This window comes from Glossina fuscipes, unplaced genomic scaffold (assembly GCF_014805625.2).
Source record: "Glossina fuscipes isolate IAEA_lab_2018 unplaced genomic scaffold, Yale_Gfus_2 3, whole genome shotgun sequence".
NCBI lineage: Eukaryota > Metazoa > Arthropoda > Insecta > Diptera > Glossinidae > Glossina > Glossina fuscipes.
The window spans coordinates 13,381,413-13,409,372 of record NW_023998417.1 but is presented as its reverse complement, the minus strand read 5'-3'; the positions used below and the strand labels follow the sequence as shown (position 1 = coordinate 13,409,372).

Below are 27,960 nucleotides of genomic sequence, written 5' to 3'. Positions count from 1 at the left end.
TAATCAACAATATTGCCACAAAAAAAGCGTTTTTACAATTAATAAGTGCTGCCTACATACAAAACGCAAATTCGCGGCTAAAATAATAAAGTACGAAAAACACCGAAAAAAATGATAACAAGAAAAATATAGACCGTGGACTCGAATTGTATAAGAATTTTATATTATTTGGAATTCAATGTGATTTTATTATCTAATTGAACGAAGAGAAGAAATATCATCACATGTGTAAATAGTTTCTCTGGATAAAATACTTTTTTCATGAACTTAGCAATCATACTCATAATAAGAAGAAATTTGTTTACTCTGCAACTCTACTTTAACGTCATTAATAAAGCCGGCATATGATCGCTAAATTTTATGAAAGCAAATTCCGTTTTTTCGCAATCGAAGGCACACGTTAATTCTCTTTCTGTGCAGAGGAGCACATTTTTGTGGCTTCCTTAGTATCGGGGTGATCATTTATAAAAAGTGATAAATTTTGTTACGCCGTAGAGCTCAACACTATTCGTGTCCTTCGCGGTCGTATCTCTAATTGCCCGTGTATTTTTTGGCTAAAAAGCTTAATGCCCTTGACGAGATTGTTGAATTTTAATAGGTGCGTTAAATTGATCAAATTGACAATATTTAGAAAGCGATTTTTGAACTTCAGCAACAGCAGATATAAATCCGATTTAACTTCTAAGCAGAAGGTAAGTTAACTGCGTATTTTTAAACTTTTATGAGCTTTACCTTGACTATTTTGCAGGTTATATAAAGAAGAAGAAATTTGTTTATGGGATAGGAAGTTAAATGTCACACCACATTATAATAATGGCGGCCATTAATTTTTACAAGTACTTTACCTTGTTGCATGTCCATTGTTCTTTGTTTTTCATTGTTTTTACGCCTATAAGTGCATTAGTTTAGCATTTCTATAAATAGCAGTCTATTCTTGGCAAAGTATATATGCTAACGTTTGCTGCATGTTGTTTTTGCCTCGACGATGACTTTAGCCTTAAATTTGTTTTCATTAAAGCTTTTGAATCTAGTGGATTCGCAGGACGGAAAAGATATGTGGACATAATTCATCTCATCTATTCAGAACTGTGAAAACCTAAAAGTTGTAAGTAAGGTTCTCTTTCGGAAATATTCGGTTTGAAATATGAACAATATAGGAAATACGATGTTCAATGGGTCTTGAGCGAAGTGGCTGTCGCTGTCGAATGAAATTAAATATAACGGACAAGCAAATAGTGCTTGGTATTATCATGAGAATAGGACAAAGTCGAATGTAAATTCTTTACGACTAGTAAGCTTTCCCCTAAATAATTAGTTTAGTTGACTTGTATTTAGCATAGGGGTAGGCTCGCCTGCAAGAAATTATTTAAATCAAATATATATGGCAACACGTGTACGGGAGAATGTTATTGGATATTAAGAAAAAGGCAGTGCCTTAAAATAATATCCTTTTAAAATTTCTTCTTACTGGGTTACTTATGCGTTTACTTTACTTATATGCGTTTCTATAAGGGATAGCCTTCTTGTTGTTACTGTTTGAAAGTCCGTGACATGGGGAATTGTACGAGCACTCAAACTTTCTCTTTTCTGGACCTTATTGCCTAACATAACACTGAACGGAATCGGCAAGAACGATATGGTACTGCGGCAGAGAAATCCTCAAATTCTCTCAAGTTTTTTTGTTATCATTTTACATTTTTGGGAAGCTGTCACATTCGCAGCCACCAGTTGCATGCAGATTCGACAGCTTGGCGAGAAAATAGACGGACAATACCTAAATACACAAATGTACAATGTACTGTTTCTTCTTTGCACTGCTTTACGGTTTGCAAAATTTTTAAAATTATAAATACCTATGTCGTTTAAATCATACATTGTCACTTTTCGGAGGTCTGCGATATATTCTTCTTCAAAGGCATCCACTTCTTGTTTTTTGTGGGAGGTACGCTTCTCATGCTTACTTCATGTTTTGTCAAGAAATTATTATTATTATCTTTCGCTCTCATGTAAACGTAGCCAGGCGAGTGTTGTAATCTATTGGCGGAGTATTGTGCTCTAATTCGAGCCGGGGGATATCTCTTTTTCGTTTAAAAATCTTGATTAACGAAAAGATTGTATACTTGTTTATCGTGCATAGTATATAGTCTTACGATAATGACGAGAAAATATTTGAGATAACGATGAAGCCGTTATTCCAACTAAGGTTTGCTATTCTTATTCACTTTTTTGTGACGGCGGAAATTATGTGGGCATAAGCTACTGTTAGATTTTGAGTATATCGACTTAATAGACTCTGTGCAAAATCTGAATGCTACCACTCGAATCAAGGCGGACAATATCTTGTCATTCATTAACTAACTGCATTGAGTAAATGTTTGTGCGAAATTCTCCACAAAAGCATATTCATCCTACACCGTGCGTAAGAACGTTAGTTGCTGACACTGAGGACTGTGAACTCGCAGAAGTTTTCTTCACACGCTTGCGTTATCTAAGACCTATACGTTTAAGGAATTATTTATGGTCTTTGTGTTGATAAGATAATGAAATGGATTATAAATTTAGTTATTCTTTAGACTGAGGTGATAAAATACGCATGTAATGACATTCGTATTCAATTCTCTCATCTATTATTGCCAAAATGTTGAGACGGAATACGGCACTAATTGATCATGTAAGACATTGATTTCGAAAATACCCTTTAACGATCTCATCCTGTATTGAAACATTTATTTAGATACTAAATTAGTTAATTAACTGCAATTTTATTATGATTTCACTTTCAGATGACGGTTGACTTAAAGTTTAATGCAAAGCTAACGCAGGCAGATCCCCATTTTAAGCCGGTTTTGATTATTGGTCAATTGCGCCATTTGAATATATTGAAGTTTAGTGATATAAAATTAAAATTAGAACCTCGTGTTACAGAAGAAACGTTTACAAAGGCAGTCGCTTGTTTGCATCCATCGCCTACAGATAAAATTTCCCTATACCTGGATGTCGCAAGTCTTGCCGCTGTTCCGCTGAAGTGTTCAAGACACAACACTCCTTCGCGGGCTCATGCTATTACTCGCCTAGTGAAGAACAATACTTTGAATGTGAACGAAGAAAATGTTGTAATCGTTTGCGAGCGATCGGACCTTTTTGCTAGCGCTTGCGCGGTGGTACGAGCTTTTCCTCTTTATTCCCGCAAAACTGCAAATAATCCAAATGCGAGAGTCACTAACAGTGACACGGACATCAAAAATGCGAATGATAACTTTGGGAAAACACTTGTAAATGTTGAATTCATTGTTGTTGAAAAGAACGGCACAATTGCTCGGAATGAATTGGATGCAGTTGACTTGAAATGTTTGCAGGAAGTTGAAAAAGCTATACGCCTAACAGCTCGGATCATTGATACACCCTGTAATGAAATGAATGTTGACAATTTCGTGGAGGAAATAAAACGCATCGCGAGAGAATTAAATTGCGAATCAACCATTATACGGGGTGAACAATTACGCGAACGTGGCTTTGGTGGTATATACGGTGTAGGCAAGGGGGCTGCTGTACCCCCAGCACTAGTACTTTTGTCGCATGAACCGAAAGGTGCGCAGGAAACAATTGCTCTTGTCGGCAAAGGTATTGTTTACGACACTGGTGGCCTCAGTATTAAAGGTAAAACAGCTATGCCCGGCATGAAACGTGACTGCGGTGGTGCCGCTGCTATATTGGGCGCTTTTTATGCCGCTGTAAAATGTGATTTCAAACAAAATTTACATGCTATCTTTTGTTTAGCTGAAAATTCAGTTGGTCCACTTGCAACGCGGTAAGTTATATTTATTCACCGATTTATTTCCATGAAAATTCTTATATACATTATAAGCACTTTTGCACTATGTGTTCTCAGCTCAAAGAAAATCTTTCTCGATAATTTGTACACTTTTGAAATTAAAATGATCGTTATGTCCTCGTTTCATGCTCTTTCATACATTCATGTCAACCGCTGAAGTACTGAGATGTACCATTCGTAACATTTAAAAAGGAAGTGTTAGGAACCGCCTGAAGTGGGTAAATTTCTAAATAGTTTAAGGTTTCGAAGGGATTTAGTTATGCTAACTTGTTCTTCCGAATTTCAATCCGTCTGCCTATAGTGTATTCATGCAACGTATATTGTGGCAAAAATCGAACCAAAATGGAGCATGAAAATAGATGCACATTTATGCATATCTGTACTCAACCAGTTATTGCCTGTTCAGTTGATGAACTTCTAATATTAAAGGAAACTTTAGATTTTTCTGTATGAAACTTCTTCTTAAACTGTTCTTCTTAACTTCCTCCGCGTTAGCAGTTTTTCTGTCTTCATCTCTTAACGTATGGTTTTCATTAATTCCTTTCATCCGCATTCTCACTTTTAGTTTAATATCAGGAAACGTCTAATTTTTTTCCAAAGCATGAAATTAATGACCATCAAATGTTAATATTGTGTAGCAAATGTTACTAAAGATCTATCATCATCACCTTCGCATTTGATGAAATGATGCAATAAAATTATTTGTTTATTATTTTTTTTTCTTTTCGGTAATGGAAACATTGCCTGTGCCAATATACACGTAAATACGTGTTCAAAATGTTCGCTTTGCAACAACATCAGACCCGATGACATACATACATTGTACTCGGGACGCACTGTTGAAATTAACAATACGGATGCCGAAGGACGTTTAGTTCTGGCTGATGGTGTTTGCTACGCTCAAAAAGACCTCAAAGCAAACATAATTTTGGACATGGCAACGTTAACTGGTGCTCAGGTAAGTCCATTGCCTTACACACTTTCTTAGGTATGGATGCGTATGAGTTATGTCTAGATTGAATTTCGATACACACGAATATTTTTCTCGTTAATTAAATCATTTTCTGATTACCATGAAAGTCGGCTACGAAGGACAGCTCGCAGCGACGTTCTATTTTCATTCAAAAAAGATGGACTGGCCCACGTGTCTCGAAGTCTCTTAAGCATCCGTGTACATGCTTGTGCAACTTCTTAGTCGATAGTCATTGTTATTCTAACATTGGGAAACAGACCGACGCTGAATCCATCCAGTCTATATTCAGCTCTCCGCCATTTTTGCTCTGTTGGCAAGTTTAGAAGAGCTTGCTCCAATAGTTTATTGCACATAATTATTCGAGAGAAAGAAAAGAAAAAAGTGGGCCAAGGGAGTAGGACCACTTTGTTTTAGAATGTAACGATGAAAATCGGAGTACATTTTTTTTTATCAACATCTCGTGTGTCTATATTTGGGAAGATTGATAGGGTTGTAATTTTATGCTTTTTCATTAGCTGCAGTTATTTGTCGCTCCCATCCCCAAAAGTACAAACATTAAAATAGAAGGCTTTCAAAGGAGGCTTAAGGGACTCTCAAGAAGGCAGTTTTTGGCTCAAGAATCCTTGAATCGTTGTCCTCTAAAAGCTCAGTGCACGTCAATCTATTAACCACGCCCATAGCATACAACTTTAAATTTGTCCCTGAGAATGATTTTCAATAGTCGCCATAAATGCACGGAAAAACTTTCTCTCTTTCTCATAAGTATCTATATATAGTGACGTTCGCTGTACCATTTGATACGTAATTCCAAACAATTAAATGATTAAAATTAAAAACATTTTTCTATGTAAACAGGTTAATGGGTTAAATAGCGTAAATTTCATTTGATATTCCGTTCTTCTGTGCTTTAGTATCTCCGTTTGTCGTTTTTTTTTTTTTTTTTTTTGCACATTTATCTCTCTATTCAGTCATTTCTATTATTCTATTAAAATGTCATTCCTGACTGGCTGACTGACTAACTGACTAACTGACTTGACTTGACTTTTGCATTCGAAATTAACAAAAATAATTACTTCTGATTGTTGAATTATAATATATAGTATAGAATCATTTTATACCGACTTTTGCAATTATCTCAAATAATTTGTTCTTCGTTCTTCTATTCACGTTTACTAAGCGTTTACAGCTAATGAAATTATTTACGCAAGAATCATAAAAGACAAAGACATCGTCAAATGCACACAAATTGACATGAAGCTGAATAAATTTCCGTCTGATGTTGTTTCATTCCTTTTATAAGTCATGCGCAAATTCTGAACAATACCCAATTTTTAATATAAGAAATGAATGAATGAATGAATGAATGAATGAATAAATGAATATAAAAGTGAAGTACATTCACGTAAATGCGACCGGGTGCACCCTAAAATATCGCGACATAGATTAGTGCATTCCATCATTGCATCAGTGGGTGTCGGTCGTCGTGCGCACTTTTGCTGCAATGTTATCGATTATCTCATTGATTAGTTTTGGGTGCTCTAAAGTAAAAGTTTACGATCGTTATTGTCAGAAACATTAAGGCCAACGGACCTTTTTGAAAAAAAACCAAACAAAGAACGATAACGCGTATTGGGGAATAGAGTGACAAAGATTGTGTGCGTATATATCAATGGTTTAGGCGACAGCAGAGCATTTCAGTCATCTTCGTAGGGCTATACTCGCTGGGGAAAACTTTCAAATACTGATTGGTGGAGTAATAATTGCAAACAATACCAATTTCATCTTGCCTTTTCAAGCCGCAGTAGAATGAAATTGTTGTTGATCTGACAAATTGGATGGTAGTGGGTGCACAAGATTCAACCTAAGCCGAACATAGCTTTCTTACTTGTTCGTTTCTCTTCTCATTGCAGGCTATTGCCACCGGCAAATACCACGGCGCCATATTGACAAATTCAGAGGAATGGGAAGTTAAGTCACTTGAAGCTGGTCGCAAATCTGGAGATTTATTGGCACCAATAATTTATTGCCCCGAATTGCATTTCCCTGAGTTTGCATCAGCGATTGCTGATATGAAGAATTCAGTTGCGGTAAGTAGACACATAAATATATGTAATATTGAGATAGATGCATGTACCCTTTACATGCACATATTCGCCCCAATACACGTTCATTCATTCATCTGCAGGCATACCTATGTCAGGTGAAATGCGTTTTTGCGGTTAGCCTAAATGCATGAACAATAGAGAGAAATGCACGCCAATCAGCAATTTGTTCCGTTCTGGTTTTTAAAATGTATCCTCAGTGTGTACTAGAAATAAATTTCCTGCAGTTTCCTATTGAGTAAAAAAACATTATTTATAACGTTAAAAATATTCAATTACAGAACCGAATAGAAATTTGTCATGTTTACAAGAGTGTTGCGTGTATGCGTTTGTATGCACACGTGCTTGCATCTGACGAGGTACACATTGACGTATGATTGATATTCAGTTGCATGGCATATATTTGCTAAAAAAAAAAAAAAAAAAAAAAAAAAAAAAAAATTTTTTTATTTTTATAACGCTCATCTAGAACTTACGAGTAAATTAATTTCATCATTCGGTTGGGCGTAGTAGGCCTCGAATGCATCCTTGATGTTGTTGCGGCCGGACGCACTTGAATTATTCTAATTAACTTCATTCGGATGTCCATTATCAAGTCGTCAAATTTTATTTGAAAACTCGAAACTTATTTCATCAACTAATCACACTAACCAAGTTTGAATATCCGTATAATTTGCAAATACGTTTAGTGGTGTCAGTGGTATTCAGATAGGCTGAAATATTTCATTTTCATATCACATGCTGTCACCTTCACAAAATGTGAAATGAATCAGTCTCATCTGAAAGGATAATTTTCTTAATATAAGATAATGATATTCAACGTTGCTTTCCCGTTATCCTTTCATGATAAAAATACAAACTTTACTGAGCGCAACTAGCAATGCATGACCGATTTTGATAATTAATCAACAACGACTGCGATGTCAAGAAAAAATCATCCCACTACACTATCGAAGAAAGTAAATTATGGCATCTATTTAAAATCTTTCGATTCTCGATAGATATATAAATATATATATATATTTGTGAAGTTTGTGCGAAAATCCTCTTACTTACTTTTGCATGCGTTGTTATTGTTGTGTATTGGAATTCCTTTGAAAATTGCAAATCTACTAAATTACAGCATTTTTAAGCCTGAGCTCTTTTTATTATCCTTCGTTATGTGGGTGTATGTGTGTTTGTGAGTGTGTAAAGATAAAAATCAACATGCATATGTATGCGGTCTTTTTTTGTGAGTATATCATGTCATAAATAGATAGATTTGACATTTGAAACACTTTATCAATTCCGTTTTTGACAAAGTGTCGTGTTTTTATTATTGTTGCTTCAGCTAACCGACGAACAATCGCTTTATTACTAACAAACGCAGACCGCCAACACAAGTGCACACACGAGAACACACACCTTTGCGTGTTCGTTGCACACGCAAAACCATACATAATGCATATATAAATCTGCGTGTGTTTGTAAAGTGAAATATTTTACATCTAACCGAAAGTTTTTACGTACACTTTTTGTTGTTTTGTTGTGTTTTTTTCTTTGCTTTTATTTGTTATAAACTCTCATTCATTTCATAGCTTTTATTGCTTTCATTGCTATTGTTGTTGTTATTGTTGTTATTTGGTCACTTCTAAAACTTACCTCATACTGAACAGTTTGTGTGCGAAAAAATCTTTCTATACTCACACTAACATATTTACATGACAAAGCATATGCACACGTATATATATACACACACACACACACACACACACACACACACACACACACACACACATACATATGTATTATTAGTGACACTTAACCTACGTCCCAAGTGCATCACTAGCATATGACAATGATAGACGACTATCGAATATCATTGTCTGAGTGAACTCACATGAATGAATGAAAGTGTTTTTCATGATGGTTACCATGACGATGGTATTGACATGGTTCGCACTGTTACGGTAGCAATGGAACCAAACGAAAACAGGATGTTTAGAAAATTGCTTAGGTGACCGCTAACGCTAACATGTCAAAAGAGCTTACGAAACATCTTTATACGCACATGCACCCTCATGAGTATGAGTATGATTTCGATGGCCATATTGATGAACAACAACCGTAAGAGCGATGTCGAAACGATGCGGCATTTGTGCTCGCTCGTTTTAAAAACTCTGCCTCACTTCTTGCTTTCATGCATATGTATATTAACTCGTATCATCAAGCTGTAGATTACCTTTTTCCCTGTCAATGTATTATCTGAAAATAAACTCAACTATAATTACATGTATGACATCCGATCAAAGGCTATTATGCGTCTATTCATGCGTTAATCAAAGTCATCATTATTACTCTTTCTTTAGTGATATCAGTCAAAAAACATTAAAGCTCTCTCTCTCTCTCTCTCTCTCTCTCTCTCGAAATTGTTCGCCAAAAAAAGGATTTTTCTAATTTCTCTCTCTTTCTCCGTTTGTAAATAATTATAGAATTTATTATATTGCAAATATAAAAGATTGTCTGAAGGCTTTACGACACAGGCACAGACACAGACACAGAAATAGTTATTTGTTTAAATAACAACTCGTGTAAAAATCGCCCACATTTAATAAAATATTTTCTAATTAAGATTTCTTAGAACGAGAGGAGATAGAGATGCTCTTCATTACGTCATCCGGATATATCTCGATTCGAAAACTATCGGCAATTTTTCAAACAATTGGTTTGCGTAAGCGTTTAGCAGCATGCCACAGCATGCTAGCCAGATAGCTGTAGCTCTATGTGCAAAAGTATCCAAATCTATGTCGTCTAAGATGCATAGCTTTTTCTTTTTCTCTTCGTTTTCTATTGCACTTTAATAGAAGATGAGATCAAAGGCGCCTTGTGTCCGTAGCTGGCTTATGCCTTTTTAATTATCTTCTCCTCATGTAATTACGGAACATGCCGTTTATCTCTTAACAGTTCTTTTCCGAGTAATGTTCCCTTTTTCAACGGCATTGCTGTTGATTAAAACATGACATATATGCATCTGTGTATCTCATAACAGATTTCAATTTCCAAAATTTCAATCACTTTTTCTTTTTTTTTTTTTTTTTTGTCGAATGAATAGCAAAGAAGATGTCCATTCACGCCTCCATCCTAAAAATGCTATCAAAGCACTATCAAAATTGGATAGTAATCACTTGTTGTGTTCCTTTGCCCTGCTCGAGTGCGTAAGATAGACGACAAAAAAGGTTGTCGTTGATTGGCGTCAAATTTTATTATTGCCGCAACTGAAATTGTTTTTGTGCATTGCGTCACGTTGTGACAACAGCACTGTACACGAAAAAGTGACCTTGTAACAGAAACACTATGTTTGATTTATTGTATATTTTGCACATATATATATTTTTCTCCATTCTTCCTGTTAATGTCATCAAGTTGTCGGTCTGTAGCGTGCGAGAAGCCACGAATGCTTTCCCGATTTCATGCATAGTCTGAAGAAGTCGTAAGCAAGCAAGCAAGCAAGCAAGCAAGGTGTTTAAGGTTCGTAGTCAACATTTGAATAATGATTTTGTTATTGTGTGTCGCCGCACTCTTTCTCCTGTTTTTCCCTTTGGAAAAGTGTAAATTGTATTTTCTGTTCTTTTCGCTTCGTTTCTATTATCGCCTTTAAGTGGAATTCTTTTGAAGATATCTCGTGGCATACATTTTGTACACTTTTGTGCTTGGAGTATACTTGAAATGCATTTTATTGAAAACGCGTATAATGGTGGAAATCACTTAAATCGATTTAAAGTGTTCCAGGCTGACATTTATGAAAGTGTCGCTTTATATTCTATTTTCTTCTTCACGCTTCTTACTTTTTTTTCCCCCCCCTTTCGGACCAGTAAATATTGATTTTGGAGATAGTCACTCTAAGCATCGTAGATATGAAAGGGAAAATTATTATTCATGCTATCAAGCAATAAAATTTCATTAAATGTTTAAAGAATGACGAATGAATTTTATTACACATTAAGGCATTACTTTACCTAATAGTTTAAATTTGAAATAGTCAGCCGTTCATGTTTAAAGCATGTTGAAACCGCATCTCTAAATAATATTCTAAATGAACTATTGCGGCCACTGCAGAGGTCGAATGCAAGGATGTCCTGCTATTCTTAACGAATACGAAGAGGAGCCGAGCAAGTATAATGTACTAACCGCTCCGATGCCTGTAGTCGTACATTTTGAAGAAGGAGCACAAGAGAAGAAAAAGTACGAGGCGCAAAGGATGAATTATTCGTTGATCAAAAAGCCCAAAGGCTTTTTCTCGATGCAAAAGTAGCACATATTTGCAACGTGCAATTTTTCTGCTGAATTTGAAGGCGATAGCTTTATTTTTGCGACCAGGAGAATGTTCATCGTGCTCGGTTTAGAATTTAATTCTGATCAAGAATATATCGACTTAGTGAGGAGGTATGTCTCTAAAGTTTCCTCATGAGTGTTGCAAACGTTTTAGCAAAATGAGTATATGAGTGAAGGGTTAAAAAAAATTCAAAAGTCATATTTTTTTACTTAAAAAATCAAATAAAATATAGAAAGAAGAAGAAGAAAGAAGATTACATGTAAAACCTTCAAACGGTTTGTGTGTAACATCCACAATAGAGTGAAGCACTGCTTCAAACTGCAATAAATCTGGAAAATCCATCTTTTTTGAAGAAATGTGAAGTTTCGCCAAGTAATTCTTAAAGTAGGTAGGCAGTAAGTTGGGTCACTGATCGCAAGTTAATCATTAATTGCGTGGTTGTGGGTACAATGAAATTTTCTGGAGAAAGTGAAACGCTTTTCCGGGGAACGCTTTTCCGCGGGAATGCTTTCCCTAAGACGACCGCTATCTAAGATGCTCTCTTTGGTAAACATTTGTGCCTGATGTTTTGGCTTTCCGGGAGGACTTGAATAGGGCATTAACAGCATGAATTTGGGAATTAGAGGACACTTAGTCGCAACTCTCGAAGGAAGGGTGTACTCGCGATAAAAATGTTTTTGCATTTTTCATTGCTACGCGTATGCTTCGGTTAACTCAAAAAGTTAAAGGCGGTGCCACGCGTAAAAAGCAAGTGGCTGTTGTGTGTGAATGTTGTGCTCATCTTCACGAGATTTCATTCCATAAATTGCCATCGATAATGGTATTGGATTGGTAAACAATTTACGATCAGGTGTTCTGATAGCACAACGACACACAAATTCACTTCGATGCAACAAAGTATTTAAGATTTATTTGCGAACACACGCATCACAACGCTTCTGGTTATATGCTGCTCGTTGTAAATAAATGTAAAGAGAATACGAAAGCCATTAAAATATATTTCAACAACAGGTTGATATTTAAAGGCGATTTTGCCCTTCCTTCGTGTAAAATGGACAAAAAGCTTATTTGGCACCATATGAGTACCTATGCATTTCGTTAAGCATATTATTTTACATTAGATTGGTCCGAGTTTCAGACATCATCTTTCCGTCACTCCCGATTGAATAACGGGTTTTCTCGTTAGAAGACGAATAAGGAGGATTTTTTTTGAACTATTTGAAATGAGGGAAGGAGGGAAAAATCCAGTGTTTGTGCAATATAAGTTACATAAGTAAGCAGTTGAACCAGTCCAGTCCATCAGTCACCTTTTTTTTACATAAATTGTTCTCATTTTCTTTTCCTTTCCATTTGAGAGTCAGCCCATCAATGAGACGTGAACACGTGCAATATTGGTTTTACAATACATTGATGACATTGAATGCATGGATTGTTATTTGTTTGGTTTTGGTTATGGTGGTGATAGTGGTCATTTGGTTTGTTGGCTACTTGGTTCACTGACTCATCTACGTTGTAGATGAATGCTTCTCTGCAATCAATACTTTTGCTCCGTTGCCTTGCCGTTGCATGAATCATACACTTAAAGCAAAATGTTTGCAAACTTTTTTGTTCGTGTACGTGTTTGTGTGAGTTAGAATAGCAATTTTTTCTCACTTTAAATACACTTTTGACCTACTGAACTAAATGCAATCGAGAATTTTAAATGCAAATAATTGCAAATTTTAATTTTAAATCTCTTATGACTATGCAAGTATTCCTTGAAGCTTACTATTAATGAAAATCGTGATTTAACACTTTCGATATTATGTCTATGCGATAATAGTAAGCAAACGAGAAATTTGGTTACGACTAACTTTCCTACTCCTTTTCATATCATACTAATCTACTAATGACGGAACAAACATTTATGCGAAAAAACTCATAACAAAATGATCCCGATTCTCTTGAAGCCCTCTTAGCCGCACGAACAACAAACTATTAATATATTGTTGCTTTGGTCAAGAAATTTGAAAACGGAATAAGAATTAGGAAGGAGAAGGAGGACGGCGTTTTATAGCAAGCAGGCCATCCGGGCCGTATGGGGTAGAAGCCAGTCTTAATGGGCGGCTTACATGCTATGCGCTCAAATTAAGCGGCGAGAATATTCCTGCTCGAGGAGAAGTAATTGTAAGTTTTAAGGCAGTGTTGTGAAATCCTGAAAGGCAGCGTAAGCTCCATTTCCACTCTGTTACTACTTACTTACCTTAATTCTTTTTTTATGCCCACCACACTTCATCTTGCATTGCAAATAACATGGTTCCCTTTTGCTTCTTTGAATGAGTTACTTCTCATATAGATTCAAATTTTGGCAATTTGAGTCAAAGTATTCCATAATCGGAGCAGACATGATGATAAAGTTATAGAAAGCGTTAAAGTGGTTAAATAACATTATCAGCAACTATTAGGTACTTAATCCTTTTTTTTTTTTTTTGCAGATTAATGTTAATAGCAAGTATTGCAATAGAATTTTTTCCCCAGAGCGGAGTTTGCAGAAATATGATTTTTCTCGTACTTAAGATCCTCGTAAGGCCAATTCCAAGTGCGGCTAATAAACTATTTCCTGATAACTCACTTCTCTGATGTAAATATTTGTGGTAGTTTTGTTTTTTTCTCGAAAAGTTCTTACTCCATGGAGAGGAAAAAGTCTTTAACGCCCAGAATGAATGTAGGAGCAAAGGCCGCAAAGGGTCAACTGTAGACAAAAGGAATAGCAAATAGTCTGTTTGTTCATTTTCGCCAGCCAGGTCCAAGTGCGCAAGTCTTCGTCACTTTCTTAGCCAGCTTTTTTTCTAGCGACCATCTGTACAAAATAATTTCCCAATTCTTCCTTTCCCTTTGTTACTTTGTTACATACATATAAGTGGCATAATAAGAAAAAAATGCAATGAAATTGTAATTTCTCTCAATATCACTAAGTAAGGGAGACATTATTTAGGAATACACCTAAAATATGTATTCTATTGTGGCATTCCTATAAATAAGATTTAATCGTTTTTCGGTTTCATTTAAAGTCTATACATATTTAATCGGCTCTTGGAGTCATTGCTTTTAGCCTTTTCCGGTAATTATGTATGCACTCATCATGTTTCGTATCCACGTAAGTGTTTCCTGTTTGTTGGACTGCTTCTTGTAATGAGTAACTTTTTCATATTTATTTAATTTTAAATTCTAAAGTAACACATGTAGCACTTTCACCTGAGAGAGTTTGTGTTCTCACAGCGGAAAAGTGAAAATACTTTAATATTGTGAGTTAATGAGTTTGCAGCGCTCACAAGCAGGCGTCAGAGATGGCTTAATGTCTATTCTTGAGGAGAGAATTTTGTGGACACACTTTTATGCGTTCACTTTTAAGCTTAGCTTGGGTACAGCTTGGATCAGAAAACCGAAGCTTATTTAATCTTTCGGTTTGCTGGCTGACCGCCTCATCTATTAAAAAAGACTTTATTGCCCATTACTAAAATTTACGTTGTTGTTTCGTGACCGAAGAAGCAATAGTTGCCTAGAGTTGTGGGGATTTCTTCCCGACATAATAGATTCTTATTCAAAGAATAGATATTCGAATATTAAAAAGATTCCAAGTGGAACCAGGAAGCTCTTGAGTTTGCTGCAGGCTGTCTATATTCGTATTATGAAATGCAAAAAAACTTAGAAAGCTTACCGCTTTGTTCGATCTCATTGTAGGACAATGGAATTTCAAATGAATGTTTCAAGTAATAATAACTTCTTTTATATTTGTTATTATATGACAATGATTTGGCATTTGATGGGGGCCTTAAAAGATGTCTGTGCGGAGCAGGGAGAGAATTCTAGAAAATGAGAAAACTTTTCATTGTTTCCTTTTTTGTGCTAAGATTTAGATAATTTTTATACATGAACCTCTCCAAGTTTTTGCGCGAATCAATCACGTATGCGTTGAGCTGATGGAATTTTTTGCGATATATGCATACATGGATGAATACTAATCAGCTGGTACTATTTACAGGACATGATATGATGTTTATATAGTAATCAATTTATGTTTTGTAATTGTCAATACGTCAATACGAGGGGTACGAGCGAATCAGTGGCGATACATTTACAGACCTCTACAGATTGATTTTGTTTTCGTTCTAATGATATGTGCATGAGTCGGTTGACACGATAACGGAACACTGGACAAGTAGACGCCAACTTATTTGTTTAATAATTCAACGGATTTGATGATTACGATGAGCCTGACGTAGAAAATTCAATTGCTATAAAATATGTTCGCATCTGCATATGAAATGCACTCTGGGCAGGATGGATTCATTTCGAATTGCATATTTGAATTTGCATCCTTAATATAGATATTTTTGTGTGTATATATATATATATATATATATGTGTGCGTGTGCGTGTGCGTGTGGTTTGCATGGATATCAAATAAGAAGAGTGATATGATGATAATTTTAATAGGATTTATACGTGTAGTTTTACATATGCATAAATTCAGATATAAGTGTTGCGTTCACCGTCCTATTTTATTTTATCATTCTGCTGATAGAAATCTATTTTATACGTGTTTGTATGGATTTTATATTTACGCACACTCTGCCATATACGTATAAGCAAATAAGCATTCAAAGGCCATAGAGTATTTGTATCAGATATAGAACACATATTGTGAATTTTGTTTGGGTGAACACTGTAAGTTTGTTTGTTTGTTTGTTTATGTGTGTGCGTGTATGTGCGTATATGCATGCATGCGTACATGCATGCATACTTGTGTTATCACCACCATTTACCATTGGGAATTAGGTCGAAATTATTGATATAACACTTATGTTAGAGATTCGTTTTGCTTAAATTGCCTTTTGACTTCAGAAAATCGAGTCAATAATAAAAAGTCAATATTAAATACTTTTATACATATTTGTAAGTCTGCACATAAGTGCATGTTATTAAACAATATTACATTTCGTTAGGGAATCAAGTTTTTTATCTCTTATTGATATTGAAGAGTAAATATTTATTTAAACGTTTGCCTCTCTCCCATCTGCAATTCATTCATTTAACATTTTTAAATTTTTTTTTACTCGAAATACTTACTACTTTTCCATAAATTTATCTAGAAAAGTTCTCCGTTATCATATAAGATATTCGCGCGTATCAATCGAATAGAAACGAATCTGACACAGTCAGTTATATAAAAGACAAGCCGCCTTATCCTTTGTCAGCAAGAGCGTTGTTAAATGTCGTTTGAGACGTCTTTTGCAAGCAGTGCTGTGCAACAAGACAGAATCATTTATATATAGAAATTTTAGTTAAAGCTCCATGATATGTTTGCAGTAAAACTGTTCAAGTTGCTCAACATTTTTAGCGTTAACAATCATCTGATAATTGCTTGGCGGGCAGTTAGCGATTTCTATTAAATAAGAAAAGCATTCACTTACTGAGTCCATCACCCAGACTCTATATATCCTTTTTCTTAGAAAAAATCTCTAGTGGAATCTATTCCTTTTTTACAAAAGTCTCTTTCAATATCAGTTTGGTGGTATAAACCTTGCCGAAAGGTTTAGGCAAGTTAGGATAAATAAACAACATTTATTATTTACAATACAAACCGACAACATTTGTTTATTATTCTAACTAAATGGATAGCAAATAAAATCGAACGAGAAAAAAGAAAAACTAATTGGTACATAAACATATGTCAAAATGTATAAAAATAAAAAGCAAATATTGCTTTAGTAAACATTTACAATTGGAAGGAAACAACGAACTGCAATACATTTTCCAGAACAGAATTTATGACATTTCCATTTCCGTGATATAAGCAAATGTTCACTTTATTGAAAATCTTAGATATGTCTTCGTAAAGAACATAGATTTCTAAATGCCAGGATGCATTACATAGAGTGCAGAGGTCGATCAAGAAGTTGTTTGCGAAAATTGTTTGCAGTTGTTTGCAGTCCATAGAACGTGACGTCAATAGTCAGAAGTATTTAACAAAAAATACGCGAGGAAATTTCATTGTAGGCTCGTGTCCCCCCAGTCACACCATCTCAGCCATGAATTGCAATCATAAACTCTACGTTTTCCTTCCATGCCCCATATAATTCGAAATTTGCGAAAGTGTTAGCTGAAAAGATCTTAATGTCAAGTCTAAGTACATACATATTATCAAGTGTCTGACAAGTCTAGACAAGCCATCGCCCGTGGGAAATAAGTAAGGTGTCAAATAATTATTTTATTCCATCGGGATGACAAGGCCCTCAAGTATCGCACAGGTACTGATTTGTGCGGATTCCGCGAAAGGACGACTGAAACGTCGTATTATGTTTCGCCAAGTCAGATATAGCGAAGCGGTCCGAATGGAAGAAGATGGTACGGTTCGCAAGAATTCTTAAGCTCTGGCGAATACAATAGAACTTCTATGTCGCGGTACGGTTTGCTGAATACAATAACACTAACAATTATTACATACATAAAACAGATTCATCATCATAGTTCATAAGGAAATGCACTCAATTATTGTCCTCGCGACGACTCATCACAACTTCTAACGCTTTAATAATTTTTAATTCGCTTTGCTATGTATTTGGCTGTTTTCGTTTTAGGATCGAAATAACGCTCAATCTTCGTGCGCCGGGTTGTTTGTGGGCGCTCATCTTGGGTTTGACTATCCTGGCATTTGGATACACGTCGATATGGCTGCGCCAGTTCATTTTGTGAGTTTTTACAAACCAAGTAGACATAATCCGAATTTCTCCTCCATTGCATTATTAACACGTTCACGAGCGCTAAGAATTTCAATGAGCTCCAAAACATTCTTTTTTAAATTGGCTGTAACATCCGAAATCTGATTATATATATATATGTATGTATATATATATATATATATGTGCTGTAAAGCTAGCTAGGCTCAAATATTTTGGGTGTAATGAATGCTTTAACATACACGACACTATCGGCCAAATTTGGCAACTAATGGTTATCGTTATTCGAAAGCTAAATGAATTATATAATTGGCTTTAAATTTTGAATTCGCCATAGCATTCATGCTCGTAAACGTGTTGAACACATTTATTATGCTGATATTATGCTGCGATCAAAAACTAGTGAGGTGAACAGCCTGTCTACAAGTCACAGGGTAGTTTCCGGTTCTCATGACTTGACAAACTTATTTTACAAAAAAGTTGATATCGAAGACTATTGCTCCGGAATACCACTATGGTAAGAAAACACACTCCAGCATTCCGAAATGTTTCACAAGAGAATCCGTAACTACTTTCGTCTGGGAAGCCCGCAAGGGAAAATGCAGTCTTTGTAATTGAAAAGAAGAAAAATTCTTATTACCTTGTTGATCGCAGTATTTTTTTGTTCAAGACTTCTTTTCGATGGATTTTCGATGGCGTTTCCTATTACCGTTATTATCTATTTATTTTAGGGTGAACGGGCAACTGGCTATGGTGTTGCTTTGTTGCTTACCCTATTTGGCAATCACACCAATTGTTCAATGTTGCAGGAGATAGCTAGCAATGATTCAGAACCACCCACGAAACGCGTCTGCCGTGACTGATAATGGATCTACGCAAGCGAATGAAGTACGAAGCGGAATTAATACGAAGATATCACTGCCTTGTCACTTTTACTTATTATTAATGCTTTTTTTATTTTTCTTTGAATTCACTTTCTATTATATATGTTACATATGTTATTGCGATCGAGTAAGCTTAAGCATTGATTATGTAAGCGCCTTGTTGAAATTTTTTCCCATTTATCTTACGTTTCAATTAATTGGTTTTTGGTTTTCATTATTGTGAAGAGAAGTATGATTTAAAAGATCTTTAAGTTGTGTTTATTGTACTCATGTCTTCCTTACGTTCCTTATATCGATGACGGTAAGATTTGGAATGTTCGCGATTAGCAATTGTGTGTTCAATTTTCTTGCCTCCAACCATAATGCTTTTTGATTTTTGACAAAGATCGCCACACAGTGTTCATTCAACGTCAAGCTTAATCCCCTAAAAGGTGAACCTGGCGAGCGCTGCGGCACAATTCGAAAGTCGTTTGGAAAATTGCATTGGAGCGTCGCGAACATCGAAGAGATTCAACGTTGCCATCTGAAGAGATAACTAACACACAGACTAACACAGATGACTAACATTTTGCAATTCTGTCAAAATACTATCCACTTAAGGAGGAGCGGAACTAAATGATTAGCTATATGTAACGGTAGTGCGATACCTTAAGCACATGTGATTAGGACGTCTTCGCCGAACTGTAGCAATCGCAGAGCCGACCAACTTGCTGTCAATTATAGCCGTTGTATTCGGTCAACACGTGCACCTTTATATCGCGTCACCGCGACGATGTCAAACTCTCTTTTGCAATTGATGATCATTAAAATATCATAATCTTATTCTTTTTTACAAATTCTATCGTATTCAAGTACAAGTGACATACAGTTGATGTAAATATCTTGACAGTCGTGGCAGCGAAGAAAATTGGGAAGTTGGCAACGATTTCTTTTGACGCACGAAGTAATAACTACGCGCTCTTATCGGAGTAATCGCATAAATCCGAGTTGATATGGCATTTTTCCTAATGAAACGCCATTGATCGATATTATTGGATGTTCTTCTGCAGGAGTATTTTCTTAACTCAGTTCCTCATATCGTTTCAGTGGGTATTTTAAAAAAGTCTTAGTAGTTATATGCTGCATTTTTAATAAAATTTGATCCACCAGATATAAGTGGAAAAATTATTTGTTTATCGGTTTCTTCAATTCTTTTTTCTTTGCTTTTTTCAGGTTATGGAATAACATTTCGGTTATTGAAGTAACGCTTGGATTCTTTCCTCTGAAGTAAATTAAAGCAAACAATATTTTGAATATCGCTTAGGCTTTTCATTACTTACTTATATGACTTTAAATTGAATAAAAGAAAACCTTGCGGACTCTTTATTCAGATTATTTGTTGTGTTGTGTTTTCGATCGGGTAATAAAAATGTGAAATAAATTTTCTTCCAACGCTTTGTGCATGTTTTTTGCCCGTTGTAAAAGCATTGCAGATTTTTGCCCAATAACGCTCGATGCTATGTGATTTTTTCATATCCCGTAAGAGGAAAAAACTGCCTTTTGCTTGAACAGAAAGAAAACTCGTTGGCCACAAAGAAACACGCATCACTTTTCGGTATCCTCCAATATACAAAGTATCCTCTGTAGACATATAAATAGCAAAAAGGGTATTACGGAAATAACAGCAACAACATTGTGATAGTGAAATGCACACCGTTACGTAAATTCGAAAACGTTTCCTGGCCGTGGGAAACAGGCCTTTATTTGGAGCAGGTTTTTATCCTGTAGGTTTATTAAAAAGTTTAACAAAAATTGTACAAGAGATTTATTAAGGGGCGGGGCGGGGCGCAAATCGAAACATCCAACCATTAAGGTTTTAGAATATTTAAGAGACGTAGGGTGGGCTTATTGTGTCCTCGGACACTCTCTCTCCTTCTGAGCAGAAGTCATTTTCTGCACTCATTGAATGATGCTCTGACTTTCTTGCTTCTGCATAAATGACTTGTGAAAAATAAAGTGCAGCAAAATTATTAGCTTAAGCCAATTTTACGGATTGAGTTGCTATTTGAGCGAACTTTGTTGACTTCAGAAAATTGATGAATAAATAATCTGGTCTAGTTGCCGTCTCTTTCAGCTAGTTTTGCCAATAATTCATGAGCAAATCATGCTTGAATGCTTTCGTGCAGTTGAGTTCGTGCTTTCGAAAAACGATCAAATGTTAATTCGAAAGTTCCGTGTGCCGTCTATATTGATGCCTAGTCATACCTATTGCATATCATTTTTCAAAGCAACTATTTATGGAAATTATGAACGGTTTGCTCACTTGAGAAATTGAAAGGTCAAAGGTCAAACAATTTCGCTTATTTGCTTTGCGTCTCTTTAATGTGTGTAACTAATAATTGGCTCAGTAAGTGCCCGCGTTGTACTTTTTACAGACATTATTTTTTTGGTGATTCAGGCTTGCACGAACAAGTATATATCCAACATGTCTGCTTAAAGTCTTTGCTTTCGTACAGAGCAGATTTCAATATGAAATTTCAATATGAGAAGACCGAATTTTAAAATGTTGCGAATTACGAAACGCCTTTTTTATAGTAAAGGCTTCGTTGTAGATACTTTTAAGTATAGGGGAAAAGGAAATTCCGTATAGTAGGCAAGTACATCATTGATCGTACAGGCTTTGTGTTTCGTATAGAAACTTTTATTTCTCTATTTATTTAAATTAATATATGGATGGACGGAATAGTATAATTTAAACTTGGATAGAATATAAATCAAACTAATGTGCAGTGTGTTATATCGAAACGTCGTGTTTTCGAAATACCGCGTTCCGCTTAGGACGCCTGTGCATGCGTAAATTTATTTTTAATCTATTTTGTGGCGAAAGTTTATTGAAAGGATGTTGCAGATATCGAGCTCTTTAAATGATTTTTAAATTTTAACTTATGGGGACATTTTTGATTCCAAACAGATCGCATTATTCATTAATTGTTAAATTCTTAGTCAATGTGCACATAATGCAATTAATTTTATTAATGTTTGATGTACTGACTAATTGAAAGTTCGCAACATTGAGTGAGTATTGTCAGCAAGTTGTAAGTTGTAAGTATAAGCTAATTTACATTCAAAGCACAAAAGAGAAAAACAATTGAAATATTGTGGCAATTTTATAAACATGTACATGCCTTCCTACCCGTATATTCAGATGTGCACAGCTTGGCACATGTACGAATCGATTATGAGCACATGCTCATGCTCATGCTCAAGTTCACTCACACTCATGCAAAGACAAACACTTACACAAACATGCTTATATTAATTCTATTCTTTTTGCCCATTGAAACAAAACTTTACTCTCCTAGATACAAATGTATTAAGATATATTTAACAGATATCGAATTGCTTGTTCACACATGCACTCACATGGATTTGCAATTGTTTATATATTTATTATGCAACAGTAATATATATATAATAAGTAAGTAATAGAATCGAATCTCCGTCCACTTATGTTTGTAATACACGCACAAGCACTTATTTATGCGACATATAAATGTACTCAAGTCCAGGTGGTTATGTCTGTTTGTATATTTTTAATGCACCCTTACATAACCACACAAATGTACGTGACAGTACTGATAGTATTGGTGGTGTTTCAATATTTGAATACATGCAAGTGCAATTGATATGATTTTGATTAAATTCTTGACATTACACTGTTCGATTATAAATTAAAATCTACTTAAAATGCTTCCACACGCACGCATATTATATAACCTTAGTAATTACGGACAGTTGTATCTTTGAGCACTTGTATGTATATGCATATAGACATACAATCTTGGCCAAAAGTATTAGGCAGCCTTCTACAATTTAATGCGTTACACGCATTCGGGATGAAAAATAAAACTCGTTTTCTTTTCAATATTCATTATTGACTAAGAAGTAAAATGTGAATTATTTAGTGGGTTCACCCTTTGCACTTTAATCGCCTACAACAACCCTTTGGCGTATGCTGCATACAAGTTTTGTGCGCTCAGCTGCAGTAACGGCATCTCACTCATTCGTAAATGCCTTTGTTCACGTTCGTGTTGATGTAATGCTGTGCTGCCGTATCTTGCGCTTCAATGCACTACAAAGATGCCCGATCTGATTTAGATCTGGACAAGTCCATCAAGACAGGGTATCAGGGTATGACCTAAGCGGATTTATGATATGGACCAACATCTTGCCTCCTTTTATCCATTTCTCTCTACAAAGTTCCCTTTTTTTAGCCGTTTCGCCAAGCTGACTGTATCTAGCTTCACAAGTACACAACACTCGCCAGCTTCTTGCAGTGTGAACAGCGAAGGAAGACCGACAAAATAATTACGATATAAGCAAAGTGTGTTTTGTTATACTTCGTGATTTGCACCTGTTTTATAGGGGTGCCTAATACTTTAGGCCCAGGCTGTATATATACATATGTATGTATACATATATACTATATTAAAATTTATTATAATATTTTGTATTGCAAGATAAATGTTTAAATTGAAATTAAATTTTGTGGGTACCATCGAGTGGTGTGGTGGAGTTTGAAATTTGAAATTGATTTATTTATGGTGATTTCTCACTTCTTCGAGTTCATAACGGGCTCGTCAAAAATACTTAAATCCGCTTCTATTTTAATTAATTGGACAACTACTACGAGTGTTATTATTAATAAACATTAACTTTTAATTCCACGTGAATTATTCATTATTCACTTTTCGTTTGCCTTCCTATTGAGATATCTATCCCTTGACATTGTCCTTTTCCGGCGGACGGGCATTCGTTTAAAAGCTGTGTCGAAATAGCTCGAACGTGGTTTTTAATCACAGCTGACTGACTGTCTTGTCGTATCCCAAAAATCGTATTTTACAGGTCTCTACTACCGAAAACATTTATGAAATTCTATTTTGTTTTGCTTCATCATTCCGATGAAAAATAAAATTAAGGGAAAACATTGTTTTTTCTATTCAGAAAAATGAAATAAAATTTCTGCCACAAAATTCCATTTCTCTTTACACAATCAATTAATGAAAGTAAACAACAAACGCAAAACATACGCTTCGTTAAATATGCAAACAACTTATGCATCTGTATGATGTTAGCACGAACGCATACACGTACACTTCAATGGCAGAGTTAAATGCATAGAATAAAGGCTGAATTGTGCCTGAAAGAGACGTGGGACACATATATATATATATATATATATATATGTATTTATAAAATAGAAAATTGCTTTAAATGCTAACCCGTAGAAAATCTTTATAGTTAAGTAAAAGAGCAGACAATTGAGAAACGCCTTAAACTGGATTTTGGTTACTTACCGCTTGGATTTACAATGCCTGTTAACTTAATTCAATTCGTGGCTTCCGGAGGGTGAGTTATGCGATGCATAAGATGAAACAATTATTTCCTTCATTTTCAACAATCGTATGGCAAGACTTTCTGTCCTGCATCTACATCGCAATTAAGAGAATATCTTCATTCTCATGGACCCAGGGTTAGAGGTTTATTTACTTTTTGTTTGTAAACACAATAAAAAGCAAAGTTTCCTCATCTGTCACCAAACAAAAACTAGCGGGTCCTTCGAACTTACTTTTCGGCTCAAGGTATGAAAAGGGAAAAGGCGTTACTAACTTGCTCTTATTTATTATTTTCATATTCGTAAACATCTGATAATGAACGTAACAAAGAAAATTGTAATTGCAAATTCCAAAAATTTTTTGATCATTGCGGTCGAACATTGCCTAATATGTGTGGATGTCAGGCCCGGTGCAAACATCAATCAAACAACAGCGTTAACTCATTTTATTTCATTTCTTAAATAAATTTGGCTACGCAAGGTATCACCAGCCGAAGGTTGGAAGGCAGATACTTAAGTAAAGTAACTTATAGCAAGCAAAAGGTTGGTTTTTTCGATCTCAGCTGCAAACCTAAATGCTTATGATTTGTTATAAACGACGGGAAAGCTAAGGTTGTCTGGAATTTCGTTCTAAAATTTACTTACAGACGCAGCCGTGTATGCAATGAAGTGCTCTGCGAACTCGAGTGTCATTCAGCTTTAGTGGACTTAGAAATAGGAATATCCCGTTGATGTGTTCCAGCTACAGTGTCTTCTGTCTTTGAAATTGCTTTGTCACGGGTACTTAGTGCAAACATATGCTTTAGGCATTCAGCGAAAGTTACTACATTTTCGTTAGTGACTTTGATAGTGTTTTTCTTCTTATCACTTGGAGAATTTTGTTTCCAGCAAGACCTTGCCTGAAGAATGTTTCATTATTTGTACCGCTTTTTACGAGTGTTTCTAGGCAGCAATATAAGCTCATTTTCAGTTTTCATTCGGGAATCTCCCGATTTCTCGATTTAGCAACAGAAAAAGCTACAAGTGCTTTTCGTTTAATTCCTTTGACAAGCGGCAGGTAAAAACTTAGTTATCTTTGCTTTTCATAAATTCCTTGTCTGGAATTTATTACATTCCGTTTTTAATTATCTCATCTACAGACTCGTTTAATGATTCAGAAATCAATGATGACTTTCAGTAAATTATAAGAGCAATTAAATCTTTCTAATCGATTTTTCTGAATAATTTTTATTTCTTGAATTGGAAAATAAATAATAAAAGAAATGCACTTAAGAGAACCATTTAACGCATCACTTGTGCTGCTACGGCTGCATTAGCTTTAGATCTTATAAAATGCAATAATGTACGACTTGAAGAAATGTAAAAATTTTTTATTAAGACTAAATCTTCACTTACTCTATACGTAGTTGGTGAGCTTATAAAATTGATTTAAATTGCCAAAGAAACAAAGAAAATATTGGAAAATTTTTTGTACGCTGCATGTGTCATAACCTTGCTCTGGGTAATTGCTTTTCAGACCCAATCGAAAGCGATTGCGAAATAACTGAGCCTACATTTTGCGCCTACAAATACATACATAATACATACGCACGCATGAAGGCAATCTGGTTAAGTGTCTGGCTGCGTTGTGAATAAAATAAAAAACCGTTATTCCCATAATGGATACTATTGGTGTTTTAAATGACTGCCAGCCACTGTGCTGTACACATATTCCTTTATATTCCTTGTACTTATATGTAAGGGTTTGGGTTTTTTTTTTTTTTTCTTTTTTTTGGTATTTGTATGGCATTCTGGGAAAACGGCTTTTTACAATAATCGATGACGTGCATTTAATTGAATATGTTTAAGTGCTCTCTGAGGAGGAAAGGTGGAAAAAGTGGAAAGGCAAAAAAAAAAAAAAAACATAAAATACCGAATGACCTATTCGTTCGTGTATGTGTGCGTAAGAGTTGTGTGTTGAATATTCAGCATAAAGAAAAAAGGATTAAAAGTTAGGTGATGCATAAACCTATGTTTGCCTGCGGTTTACCATGCGGTACCTTTACTGACAACAAGTGCAATGAAATCAAATATATATATATATATATATATACATACATATACATATATGCAACTATGTATGTTTATATGTATGTGCGTGTATATGGATTTATTGTATAGACAGATACGAGTGTTTGCCCACAACTATCTATGTATGCATATATTTGCGATTTTACATTGCTTTGAAAGCTCACACTTTAGACTTTTGCAACGCACACACACATAAGCTTACATCTATGCAGGTAACCAAAGCAAATATGTGCAAAAATAAATATACGAGCTGCCATTATTCACGCACACACACACATACACACACACACAAATACATAAAAGCGTATCACAGGCACATCATGTATATATATACATACATGCATACATACATACATGCATACATACATACATACATACGTATATATACATTATAAGTAAAATAGTTACATAGTCTGTACACATTCGTAAATGGTTCATTAGTAACGGGAAAATGCAAACATCTACACATATATTGCATAAGCTTACCTTTCTCGTACGGTATGCATAAGCAAAAGTTAAAAAGTATCTCCTGAATTCATAGGTTTCACAACGGCATTGAATAAGAATTTCAACGCTTGCCAACAACTTGAGTGTATGTGTATGCGGTTTTGTTTGTATTTGGTTTTATGCTTCTATAAATTGTGTAAAATAAGTTTATGTTAGAGTTTATGTTGTTTGCTTGTGTTTACAATCGTTTCAAATTGTTTTTACAATAACTATACGTGTGCTGGTGCACAAGCACTCTTGTCTCAGTGCACGCGTACGGTTGCTTGTAATGCTTGTAGTTTCTTTGCATCTGATGTGGTTGCTCACTTTGTTCTTTTTGAGTTCTCATTGCCTTTACTCTGGCTGGGGTTTTTCTTCTTTTTTTTTTTTTTATTATTTTTCGTTCTTTCCTACGTAAATAAATAATGTGAATGAGTCCTGTTAGACAGTTTGCCAATGAATCATGAAGAGTTCGTTATCAATTTTAAGAAAAATTACGTTAAAGTGAAACTACACTTTTATTTATTTTTTTCGTGATTCTGTTGTTGCTGTCACTGTCTTGTTGTCATTTCATTTCTATGAACTGATGTGATTCGGTCCTTCTTAATTATATCTGTCTTAAGTTTGAATATTCGCAAAGAACATTCAAAAGTTCGCAAATTCTTCGCAATTCTTAACTGATTTTCAAAGTATAATTTTTACATAGCTGGGTGTCCAAGATTCGACCTAAAGTGAATATAAATGCATTATCAGTGTTTTTTGCTATCTCGAGCCATTTATTTGTGAAGATATAAAAAGAAAAGTTTTTTCCTTAAGTATTTGAAAAGCATTTAATAGTTTGAATATATGTCAGCCAAACCAAATGTTTTTCTTGAGGAGGAATATGCAATTTTCAAAGAAAATATGCAATTTCGCATAAGTTCTTGTATCAAATAATTGATATTTTCACTTGACATAACCGCAAAAGAATGGTTACTAATCAGCCCAAGTATAGGATGTCTTCGTTATGCTCGTAAATGAGTTAAAGATTGAAAAACGCAAAAAAAAAGGAAAAAAGAAGAAGAAGAGTTGAATATATTATATCAAGTTCAGTTAGAACTACATAACTACATTGTATTGATTTAGGTGGAAATATATTCTGAATAATTTATAAGAACGAGCGCACAGCAACAAAGGAGGACACTATTTATCCTTTAAGAATTTTTCTT

General features: G+C 35.0%; 1 protein-coding gene across 2 annotated transcripts; it reads left to right on the top strand.

The window, feature by feature from the left end:
• The first annotated feature begins 314 nt into the window (after window positions 1-314).
• LOC119634384 (probable aminopeptidase NPEPL1) lies at window positions 315-19,019 on the top strand. Of its 2 annotated transcripts, none has more exons than XM_038028490.1 (6): window positions 315-692; window positions 2,784-3,808; window positions 4,634-4,790; window positions 6,716-6,892; window positions 17,840-17,950; window positions 18,670-19,019. In XM_038028490.1, exons 1-6 carry the CDS (start codon window positions 567-569, stop codon window positions 18,799-18,801), a joined length of 1,728 nt encoding a protein of 575 aa, XP_037884418.1. In that variant the 5' UTR covers window positions 315-566; the 3' UTR covers window positions 18,802-19,019. The 2 variants fall into 2 exon arrangements, with proteins under 2 accessions (XP_037884418.1, XP_037884419.1); XM_038028491.1 differs by lacking the exon at window positions 315-692 and adding an exon at window positions 2,409-2,671.
• Window positions 19,020-27,960: the final 8,941 nt, after the last annotated feature.

What these genes read in the sequence shown, in the direction of transcription:
- LOC119634384 (XM_038028490.1), top strand. Translation starts at nt 567, where the DNA reads ATGCCCTTGACGAGATTGTTGAATTTTAATAGGTGCGTTAAATTGATC. An exon ending in ATATGAAGAATTCAGTTGCG is followed by an intron (nt 6,893 to 17,839) that starts GTAAGTAGACAC and finishes TTTTCGTTTTAG; the next exon opens with GATCGAAATAACGCTCAATC. An exon ending in TGGCTGCGCCAGTTCATTTT is followed by an intron (nt 17,951 to 18,669) that starts GTGAGTTTTTAC and finishes TATTTATTTTAG; the next exon opens with GGTGAACGGGCAACTGGCTA.